Source organism: Littorina saxatilis, linkage group LG2 (assembly GCF_037325665.1).
Source record: "Littorina saxatilis isolate snail1 linkage group LG2, US_GU_Lsax_2.0, whole genome shotgun sequence".
Taxonomy (NCBI): Eukaryota; Metazoa; Mollusca; class Gastropoda; order Littorinimorpha; family Littorinidae; genus Littorina; species Littorina saxatilis.
In genome coordinates this window covers 89,757,316-89,769,941 of record NC_090246.1, presented here as the reverse complement: position 1 = coordinate 89,769,941, position 12,626 = coordinate 89,757,316, and the positions used below count along the sequence as shown (strand labels likewise).

The 12,626-nt window shown below is 44.4% G+C and overlaps 1 protein-coding gene across 1 annotated transcript; it reads left to right on the top strand.

The window, feature by feature from the left end:
- Positions 1-11,957: 11,957 nt before the first annotated feature.
- LOC138954724 (uncharacterized) lies at positions 11,958-12,626 on the top strand. Its single transcript, XM_070326501.1, has one exon. The coding sequence runs from the start codon at positions 11,958-11,960 to the stop codon at positions 12,624-12,626; it is 669 nt and encodes a 222-aa protein (XP_070182602.1).

The following is a 12,626-nucleotide window of genomic DNA, read 5'->3' as shown; positions in this document are numbered from 1 at the left end:
TAATACATTAAAAAGGAACCTTTCCGTGCATATCCTACTACTCATAAGACTTCTATTCTTATTGCTGTTCCTACTTCTCCTCATCCTCCCACTGATAATGCTACCACCACTACTATACTACTACTACTACTACAGTAGAGCTAATGCGAAGTGCTGCTGCTACTACTACTACAACAACTACTAAAACAACAACTACTGACTAGTAGTTCTACTACTACTACTACTACTGCTACTACTACTGCTACTACTGCCACCTCATTAGGAAGGTTTCCGCTAGTTATCTCTTTGAGGTTTTGGGTGCTTACAGAGTACCGTGTCCCTTGCGGGGGCATCAAACGTCGAGGTCACAAGCAGGGTCAAGGGGAAGGTCGGCTGGGCGGACAGGAGACTTCACCACCAGCACTATCAATACTGTCACCGAAAGAAAATGACATCATCATTGTTCGAGCGCAAATGAACCAAGGCTTACAGTAACAAAAAGGATTAAGTTGATTGTCTGTGCGTCAGTTCAGTTGTCGCTTGCTTTTACCGTTTGTCGGTCAGTCTTTCAATACAAACCCGGCATATCCAAAAAGACCCGCTCAGACACACACACAAACACACACATATATACACGCACGCACGCACACACACACAAACAAACACACACACACACACACTGACTCACACACACACACACACGCACGCACATACACACACACACGTACACAAACACACAGGCACGCACACACGCACGCAAGCATGCACATACACGCAAACACACACACACACACACACACACACACACACACACACACACTCTCTCACACACACATACACACACACACACATACACACACACACACACACACACACACATACACACACACACACACACACACACACACACACACACACACACACTCTCTCACACACACATACACACAACCACACATACACACACACACACACACACACACACACACACACTCTCTCACACACACATACACACAACCACACACACACACACACACACACACACACACACACACACACACACACACACACACACACACACACACACACACACACACACACACACAGCTTCTACCATTTTCTACAACCTCCCGTTGAACTCAGGGATACCAAGAGAAAAGTTTCGTTTTTATATTTAGTCAAGTTTTGACTAAATATTTTAACGTAGAGAGGGGAATCGAGACGAGGGTCGTGGTGTATGTGTGTGTGTGTGTGTGTGTGTGTGTGTGTGTGTGTGTGTGTGTGTGTGTGTGTGTCTGTCTGTCTGTCTGTCTGTCTGTGTGTGTGTGTAGAGCGATTCAGACTAAACTACTGGACCGATCTTTATGAAATTTGACATGAGAGTTCCTGGGTATGAAATCCCCGAACATTGTTTTCATTTTTTTGATAAATGTCTTTGATGACGTCATATCCGGCTTTTCGTGAAAGTTGAGGCGGCACTGTCACGCCCTCATTTTTCAACCAAATTGGTTGAAATTTTGGTCAAGTAATCTTCGACGAAGCCCGGACTTCGGTATTGCATTTCAGCTTGGTGGCTTAAAAATTAATTAATGACTTTGGTCATTAAAAATCTGAAAATTGTAAAAAAAAATAAAAAATTTATAAAACGATCCAAATTTACGTTCATCTTATTCTCCATCATTTTTTGATTCCAAAAACATATAAATATGTTATATTTGGATTAAAAAAAAAGCTCTGAAAATTAAATATATAAAAATTATTATCAAAATTAAATTGTCGAAATCAATTTAAAAACACTTTCATCTTATTTCTTGTCGGTTCCTGATTCCAAAAACATATAGATATGATATGTTTGGATTAAAAACACGCTCAGAAAGTTAAAACAAAGAGAGGTACAGAAAAGCGTGCTATCCTTCTTAGCGCAACTACTACCCCGCTCTTCTTGTCAATTTCACTGCCTTTGCCATGAGCGGTGGACTGACGATGCTACGAGTATACGGTCTTGCTGAAAAATGGCATTGCGTTCAGTTTCATTCTGTGAGTTCGACAGCTACTTGACTAAATGTTGTATTTTCGCCTTACGCGACTTGTTCAACATTGTTTTCTTCCTTGTCAACAACTTCCTCATGCTGCTTTTTACAGTGAAGTATTGTTTGTGCTTTCTCCGCCTCAGCCATGCATGCACTTCGACTTTCGCACAGCAACACCGACACCAGTTGTATTGATGTTCATGGTAAAGTGGCTGAGTGTGTGTGTGTGTGTGTGTGTGTGTGTGTGTGTGTGTGTGTTTGTGTGCGTTTGGGTGTGTGGGTGTGTGTGTGTGTGTGTGGGTGTTTGTGTGTGTGTGCGTTTGTGTGTTTGTGTGTGTGTGTTTGTGTGCCAGTGTGTGTGGAAAAATGATTGTTCGGCACCCTTCATGGGAAACAACTCTGCTGTGACTAAGACATTGATGCTGACCTGGGTCATGTCCCTTGTCTGGCTTTACTCGGGTGGAGAGAGTGGCCTGAAAGAGGAATGCTAAGATCTGTTGGTACTGTTGTGTTTGTTGTGTTCTGGTGGTGGTGACAGTGGTGCTGCTGATATTATATCTTCTTTTTTTTCTCGGTGTGCTCTCACACCGCCCCGTCCCTGCACTCACTGCTCCATCCACATCTGAATTTCGTTCCGCTGTCAGACTTATCGATTTTACAAACGCTCCAGGGAGGGATGTCGGGTCGCTGCGGTAGGCTACCCTCGGAAAATCACACTGCATTTCTGCTGAGTCACTTCGACGGTGTTCAGTAGTGGTTCTGTCCCGAGCCAACGGACGCAGCCCACTACCTACTATGCCCCCTACTAACGACATCGACTGTCAAGTCGCAGAGCCAGACTGAGTGAGCGTACCCTCAAGAGAGCAGACCGCCACCACGTCCCTCCGTCGACCCCCCAGAACGTCACACGTTGAAGACTGACAGCAGAACTAGCCTACTATTCAGAGAAGGATTGAACAGGAACACTGAGACCAAGGTCACCATGAGAGTTCCGAGCATTAAGGGCCACAAGAGCCAGGACAATGTATAATTTTGGATGATTAATGAGATAAAGATGATTATTATGATAATGCTATGGATTTCCAATTTGGTTTGAGACTAAGTGACGAGGCAGCACTTTACGCTTACGACATTAGAACTTTACGCTACCAGAAGAAATTTGATACCAACGTCATTGGAAATTTAAATTACCATTTATGTCTATGATATTTATATTATATTAACAGCCGTTGCTTTCGATGAACAATACGTTTAGTGTTATTATTAATACGGGAATAAGCTTTTGTTTAAATCAATTAATTTTGTGTTTGATTTCATTTCTTTATGTTGTTTTGGATAGGCCTGCACTTTTAAATTAATGTTTGTAATTTCGTCGCAAAAAGAACGTTGTGAATAGGATATTATTGCTTCTGTGAATTATTGCTCTTCAATTATTGTTGTATCTCATTTCATTGTTTTATTGCCTTGTTTATATGTTGTTTTGTATAGGCCTACGCTTTTAAATTAATTTTAGTAATTTGTCGCAAAATTAAGAATATTGTACATAGGTTATGATTCCGACTGTTTATGGTTGCTCCCTTAATAAAAGCATTTGTTATATTCTATAGCTATTACTTATCGCCACTTATTTTGCTACATGCCTTTTGCGTATTGAGAACTGTAAGTATTACATTGTAGCCGAATGATTCTTTTCCGTTTAAAATTGATTCATATTGGAGCAGTTCTGTGTCTCTTTCTTCCTCCCCTTCCTGCTCTCACCCTTCGACGTCTTAGTGAGAGAAGAGAGAGAGAGAGAGATAGTGAGAGAGCGAGAGAAAGAAAGACAGAGAGACAAATAGATGCTATGAGAGTCAGGGACAGAGAGAGAGAGAGAGAGAGAGGGGGGGGGGAGAGAGAGCGGGGGAGAGAGAGAGCAAACTAAAATTGGTACGCGTACACACACACACACACACACCTCACACACACACACACACACCTCACACACACACACACACACACACACACACACACACACACACACACACACACACACACAACACACAAGCACAACCACCCTCATCTTTCTCTACTCCCCACCTCCATTTCCCGTCCATCTCCCCATACCCCAACCCAAACTCTCCCAAATCTCTCACTATTCCCCCATTATCAAGACCGGCTGAGAGAGCGATGCCAACAGCTCGCTTGCCTCTGCAGACATCCTCCTTTAAAGAACAAGAACAAGAACAAGATTTATAATTTCCAGCTCCGAAATGCATTGACCAATCGCCAAAAGTCGCTGACAGTCGTTATTTTATAAAAAGGATTTAACTACCAAGAATCCCAAACGCTTACGGAGATTTTGAAGATTTCGTTCGGGACGACGACGTTCTATGGTCGGTTTGTTATATAAAGGGAAGCAATCGGTTAAAAACGGGAGTCGACAGAACCAGTGAAGGGGGATACTTACTTGTCGATCAAAAACCTAGCTATGATGCACCTTAAACTTCATCATGCGACCGATCTCGTGTCCGACTCGGGAGTGCTGAACATCACCTAAGCCTTGATACGGAGGTTCAACGGTACGTGTTAATTGTCTTAACTGTCGGAAACTTTCCAGGGCTTCCCAAAGTGCGCGTCCCTGCGTCCTATAAGCACTAGAAGCCGAAAACACGCACTAGAAATTTATGGAGGGGGTCCCGGGACGCACTAAAATTTAAAAGGGCGTGTCCTGGGACGCACTTAATTTCCTTTATCGAGCGTACCGTAGATACTTTTACACATTGCAATCAGACCACACAATGTGTTATAAGTACACCGGGACTTTTCGGCCATTGAACCCTTGGAAAGCTCTAAACATTCTGCATTGGGGGTCCGTGGACCCTCTAGGGGAGCCCTGCTTTCGGTGTCACCGTTAAGTTTCAGGGGGGATTCAGTTTGTAAGATTTACATGATCTTGTAATGAAGTTTGGGCCTGCCGTGGTGGGGATAGATCACCTCCGATGTGCCTTACTCTCGAAAAACATTCTCTTACATGGATGTTTTACAAGAAAACGTAAGTGTATGCGGCAGTTCTACCGACTCGCCCGGTTATCCAGACAGACACTCTGGCACAAACCTCCGGGACCAGACGACTTCGAAGTGAGTTAAAGATTCGTCCATCCTGAATAGGTTTATTATGTCTCGTACCAAAACATAATCGATTCACACATCGTTGATACCAAGAAGGTGAAGACGGGCGATGAACCAGTGGGCTTCAGCAGACAAATGACTGTAGCTTTTGACAACTGTTTGACCCACCACTTGTCTGCCGAATGCCACTGGTCCTCATTCTTCGCCAGTTCCACTAAGGTTGGATAACACCAGCACCCGGGAAAGGGTGGCCGAGTGGTAAAGTGCACTTGCCTCGGAAGCAAGTTCGACCCTGGGTCGGGGCGAAAGCAATTTTCTTCCCCCTTTCCTAGCCCAGGTGGTGGGTTCAAGTGCTAGTCTTTCGGATGAGACGAAAAACCGAGGTCCCATCGTGTACACTACATTGGGGTGTGCACGTTAAAGATACCACGATTGACAGAAGGGTCTTTCCTGGCAAAAATGTATAGGCATAGATAAAAAAAAAAAATGTCCACCCGTGTGACTTGGAATAATAGGCCGTGAAAATTAAATAATTATTCGCCGTAATGGCTTGAGATTTACTTGCCGATGTGAATGCGTGATATATTGTGTAAAAAATTCCATCTCACACGGCAGAAATTAATATGTAAAGCGCTAAGAGAACGTCAAGCACTATATAAATCTCCCATATAAATAAATAGATAAATACACTGGCTACCCCCGCTCGCACTTCAACCCCCTCTGTCTACTTCTACTCCAAATCCTCCCAACACCACCAACCCCCCTCTGTCTACTTCTACTCCATATCCCCCCAACACCACCAACCCCCCTCTGTCTACTTCTATTCCATATCCCCCCAACACCACCAACCCACCTCTGTCTACTTCTATTCCATATCCCCCCAACACCACCAACCCACCTCTGTCTACTTCTACTCCATATCCCCCCAACACCACCAACCCCCTTCTGTCTACTTCTACTCCATATCCCCCCAACACCACCAACCCCCTTCTGTCTACTTCTACTCCATATCCCCCCAACACCACCAACCCCCCTCTGTCTACTTCTACTCCATATCCCCCCAACGCCACCAACCCCCTTCTGTCTACTTCTACTCCATATCCCCCCAACACCACCAACCCCCTTCTGTCTACTTCTACTCCATATCCCCCCAACACCACCAACCCCCTTCTGTCTACTTCTACTCCATATCCCCCCAACACCACCAACCCCCCTCTGTCTACTTCTACTCCATATCCCCCCAACGCCACCAACCCCCTTCTGTCTACTTCTACTCCATATCCCCCCAACACCACCAACCCCCCTCTGTCTACCTCTACTCCATATCCCCCCAACACCACCAACCCCCCTCTGTCTACTTCTACTCCATATCCCCCCAACACCACCAACCCCCCTCTGTCTACTTCTACTCCATATCCCCCCCAACACAACCAACCCCCCTCTGTCTACTTCTACTCCATATCCCCCCAACACCACCAACCCCCCTCTGTCTACTTCTACTCCATATCCCCCCAACACCACCAACCCCCCTCTGTCTACTTCTATACTCCATATCCCCCCAACACCACCAACTCCCCTCTGTCTACTTCTACTCCATATCCCCCCAACACCACCAACCCCCCTCTGTCTACTTCTACTCCATATCCCCCCAACACAACCAACCCCCCTCTGTCTACTTCTACTCCATATCCCCCCAACACCACCAACCCCCCTCTGTCTACTTCTACTCCATATCCCCCCAACACCACCAACCCCCCTCTGTCTACTTCTACTCCATATCCCCCCAACACAACCAACCCCCCTATCTCTACTTCTACTCCATATCCCTCCAACACCACCAACCCCCCACTAATAGTCCATTATCCCCGAGTACGCAGTAGGAGGGTCCAGCAGACTTTAATTGTGTGTCTGTCTGTGTGTGTGTGTGTCTGTCTGTCTGTCTCGACTTAACAGCTTATTGCTGGGAAACTACTGGGCGCAGTTCGTTCAAAAGTTGATACACTAACTTGATAATAGGTCCGATTGATCGTATTAAAACTTCATAATGTTACCTGGGACCTAAATGCGAAATAAATCACAAAAGCGACTCTTAACGGTGGGAGTTTTTGCGGTGGGAGGCTGGTCGCTTTGCGAACAGCCTGAACTAAAGGGCAGACTTGGGCGGCGAACACGTCACGCAGTGACGAGAAAAGCATGATTTGCAAGCCAGACAACGGGTGAGGAAATGGTCTCGGCAAAGAAATTACAATGCAGGGTTTGGTCTCGGTGAAAGAGAGCACGAGAGAGTCTATGGCCAAAATGATCCGGGTTCGATTCCCGGCATGGGCGTTCTATTTTTTTTTTTTTTTTAAATTCTTGTTTACTATTGTTTATTATGAACGTTTTAATGTTTAATTTTACTCTAATAGTTTTTTTAATTGTGTAAAATAAATAAATTTTTTTTTTTTTTTTTTATTTTTTTTTTTTTAAATCCAGTGACCCGGGTTCGAATCCCGGCATGGGCGGTCTATGTTTGGGTTTTTTTTTTTTTTTAATTCTTGTTTACTCTTGTTTATTATGAACGTTTTAATGTTTTATTTTACTCTAATAATTTTTTAATTGTGTAAAATAAATAAAAAATTTTTTTTTTTTTTAAATCCACGTGCACAAGACAAAAACTTTCATACTGGGGGAGCGAGCCAGTCTGAAGAGTACTCGGGTCCAGCGCCAGCGTTTTTTATTAGCATCTATATTAAACGTTAGTGGTTAGTCATAAACAACATCAACAGTGATGTTCAAACGACCCGCTTCACGTGAGTTATCCATATTTCAGCCTTCTCATTCAGTCACAAATGGGCAACCCTACTGCCCTCGTCAGATGGATCACAACTAAGCCAGAGGCCTAGCGCATCTAAGAAGAGTTTGAAGAAGAACCGCTAGGCACTCCACGAGCGGCAAACACCACGACAAAACCATACACGTTCAGAGGGGATTCCAAGGTGACATGAGATCTGCGGTCTACAGCGTTGGGGACTTTGACAACCTGTTCCGCTGAGATGGTAAGTGCCTTTTGATTTTGGACACTAAACAAATCTTGGAACAAGTCGTCGCAGACACATCCAGGACAGGCTTTAGGAAAACATTATGTACAACATGTTCGTGGAATAGAGGTGTGCACGGTAGCAATCATATAACTCGTACCATTAAGATTAGTAAACACCAGGTGATCTGTTGTGCAACACGCACGCACACCCAGTTCCTAGCTATTGGAATTCATTTTGACAGTTGACGCTTTCACAGAGAAGCCTTTTTAAATGCTTGCAGACTGCATCTGAGACATCGCTGCAGAGAAGCCAGTGGTAGGTACAAAAGCATTGGGGAGTCTAGCCTCCAAAAGAAATGGACACCAAGAATATGGCAACATCTACCCTAAAGAAGCAGACAGAAGGATACTTACCATGCGGAGGGACCGGCGCAGATATGTGAGACACATCAGTTGTCATCAGTATGGTTTACACAGATATGTGAGACACATCAGTTGTCATCAGTATGGTTTACACAGATATGTGAGACACATCAGTTGTCATCAGTATGGTTTACACAGATGTCGTTGCCATTGCCAAATCTGTGTTGAGGAAGATGCTGCGAACACAACTTTCGGTCACTCTTGGTGTGACCAACAAGTTGCGATGAATTCCAGTCTTGCCTTAGCTCCACAGCCGGGTTGAGGTCAAAATTGCTTGCCTGCCAGTGTTCTGCAGTTTCAGCGGCTCGGGCAGCTGTACGTGCAAGGACATTTGCTCACCCGCGCTCACACACACGCGCCCGCATACATACATTTTGCTTACTAACAAACACACACACACACACACACACACACACACGCACACACACACACACACATACACACACACTGGCAAGACATTCTCATGAAGGGGGTGTTTGACGAAAGTGTTAATATTTTTTCTGCACTATTTATGGACATAGCAAGTGCATGCCAGTAAAAGAAGTAATGATTAGCCCCCGTACTGGTATTGTGTATGTTTGTGTGCAGGAGAACGTAAACCCGCCTCTCAGTGTTGTTGCATCAATTACATATAACATAAGTAATATACCGGCACGGTTGGCCTAGTGGTAAGGCGTCCGCCCCGTGATCGGGAGGTCGTGGGTTCGAACCCCGGCCGGGTCATACCAAAGACTTTAAAATTGGCAATCTAGTGGCTGCTCCGCCTGGCGTCTGGCATTATGGGGTTAGTGCTAGGACTGGTTGGTCCGGTGTCAGAATAATGTGACTGGGTGAGACATGAAGCCTGTGCTGCGACTTCTGTCTTGTGTGTGGCGCACGTTAAATGTCAAAGCAGCACCGCCCTGATATGGCCCTTCGTGGTCGGCTGGGCGTTAAGCAAACAAACATTAGTAATAATATTATCCTTGGGTTTTTGTTTTTTTGTTGCTGTTGTCGTTTTGTTTTTTTGGTTTTTTTCTTCTTCTTTCTTCCATAACATTCGTAACGAATTACGCTGCCCTCTCCATGAAAATATACATTTATCTGAACTGACTTATTGCATGTCTCAGCATCGATGTTCTCGTCCCACGCGCTTCATTCCTAGTCTCACCTTCTTTTTTTTTTTTCCGTAGATCCTCCTTTTTTGATTAAGTTCCCCATACCCCCCTCCTACATTTTGTTATTCTGGTTAATAATTGTGGTGTCCACCATCATGAAAACTTGTGTAACTTAGTATTGTTATGGTCACGTCAAATAAGCATTTGCTTGAGTTCGTGTCCTAGATGCATTTTTGTCAATTGTTTCATGTCATGTATTTTGAATAGAATTGTGTTTAAACCACAAACACACGTAAGACACACAGACACACACACACACACACACACACACACACACACACACATACACACACACACACACACAAACAAACACACACACACACACATATGTATAGGTTACAACACGAGTGGTTTTTTATATGGCTTGTATTTCAGTCAAGACCAAGCGGATGAATATCATCGGGAGACACGAGCCTCTGGCGAGTGGCTCTCGATTGATATTCCCGCTGGGTCTTGACTGAAATACAAGCCATATAAAAAAACCACGAGTGTTGTAATCTGTATATCCCATTCTACCATCAAACACAAAGTGTAGACTACTAGCGGCACTGTTGCGATCTGTGGACTGTAAAACAGTGGTGCCAGCGAGACTTAGCCCTTTTGCAACCTTAAACTAAGTGACCGTCGCTGAAAAAATAAAACGAATGAGTGCATCGATAAGTACGCGGTAACACTACTTTCAGACCATTTAAAAGCTTTAAGTAAAGGTTCATAAGTTGCAAGAAAGTAATGAAGTCGTATAGAAATTAATTTAGTTGAAGCGCACAATTCTTTTGTTTTGCGTTTCAGGTCGGCAGAACGGGCGAAACGGGTTTGGGACCCATTTGGCTTACTCGATTCAGAATCGATTCCACGTTGTTTTTCTCGAACGTGTTATTATACAATTAGGCTTATTGACAGAGAAGCAAATGTTAGGGAACAAATATGTAGGTTTAGATTTAACCATTTGCTCCCTATTTGAAATGTATCTACGTGATAAACTGTTTTGCGAGTGTGTTTGCATGAATGAACCTAAACTGGTATGGGTGTGAGGAAAACGGGACCGACTTGGTGAAGTCGCGAATTGCTGACACTGACGTCTGTCACCGCCGATTGATTGCATTTTGAAGGAATATGACTGGATTACGGAAAAATACACACATGTTAAGTTCTTGGATACCTTCATCGCCAATGTGGACTTACTGCAGAGCCAGGCAAAAGAGTAGACTTGCTCGCAAAACACGTGAAGCAGCCGATGTTTGATAGCGAAGCCAAACCGTGCCAGGTAAGGACGCTTCTCGGTCTCGCTACGCATGTCACCAGTGACAGTGTTGTTGCTTTGAGTTTGACTAACAAACTCGAAACTGTCATTTAAAACATGAGCCAAATGTGTATTGATTGTGTGATTAGTCTATGTGACAGGGCTTCTATTATCTGTGCTCCCTAGCTTCTGTCAGTTCCCACATCGACACTGCCAGAGAAACTGAAGACGCACACCAAACACATTACTGACAGACTCTCAAAAGTCGTCTGCTAACGATGCAAGGGAGGGTATACGTACTCGTGTTTTTGTTTTGGTTCACTAGCATCTGGGTATCTTGTAAGTTGAATGTTCGTTTTTTTCGATCTGCATTGCTTTCATAATGAAGGAAACGTTTGTTTATTGCATCCCATACATCAGATCAGTTCTGAGATTCATTTTTGCGTGCAACTGATATGGTTTTCTGAGCCGTGCAATACGATTTTGGAACTTCATACAAATGTGTCACATTGTTCGGCGCGAGGTTAAAGGTCGGGAGGAAAGTAGTTCTTTGCCCAAATCGGAATCTGCACTATCATATATTTTTTGGAGTCCATGATGTATTTATTGAGCTATAAAAATACAACATATATACCCATACTGAAGTAACAGAGACAAAGAAGGGAGGTCATGGGATATATATATATATTTATATATATCTTTCTCTCCCCAGTCTGTAAAAATAATGATAATAATAGTGTTTGTTACGAGAGTATGTATTACTGTGCCTGCGAGCACATGGCCGAGACTATGTACACGCGCATGAATATGACGTCATGAATGTACGTCATGATCGCGCATGCGTATGCCCCCCCCCTCCCCCGATCTATGGCGGAATAAACTAACTGTCATTTGAACCTGCTGTGCCTTCTGTGTGCTTTACGCAAGGACTCACGAACATCAATGCCCACAACACACAGAACACGAATGCAATCGTTACATGGTGTCAGAAGTGGTAAAGAATGGCAGAAGAAGCGCAGCAAAGAAATGCAAGGCAAGTGACAACAAGAATTCCGTTGCCAACGAAGTTCGAAATCAACGTGCCGAACCTGGAAAGGGCATGGAAGAAGTTTCGTCGAACATGGGACACCTACGAAACTGCGTCGAGATTGAAAACTCAAGAAGACGAGTACCGTACCGCAGTATTTACTTCATGCTTGGGGGAAGGAGCCCTAGACGTGCTCGACGGGTTCCAGTTTGAAGCGGGCCAAGAGAAGAAAATTGACAGTGTGCTGAATAAGTTCACTGCCTACTGCGTTGGAGAAACGTGCGAGGCCTACGAAACTTACAAGTTCCATCAGAGGAAGCAGGAGAAGCGAGAATCCATCGACGCCTACGTTGGTGCACTACGACAACTGGCAGTTTCGTGCAACTTTAAACAATTTCGAGATCGTATGCTTCGTGATCGGATTGTCGCGGGGATTGCAGACGACGCTGTGCGTACCACACTTCTTCAGGAGAAGGGGTTGACGCTGAAAACGTGCATTGACTTGTGCCGGGTACAGGAAGTATCTGCACAGCAGTCGAAGTCTATGGCGGCAGAGGAGATTCATCACCTGAAGATGCAAGGGCAAGATGAGAAGAACCGCAGAGTCAATCTACAAGAAAGGTGGGAACGAGGACTCTCATAA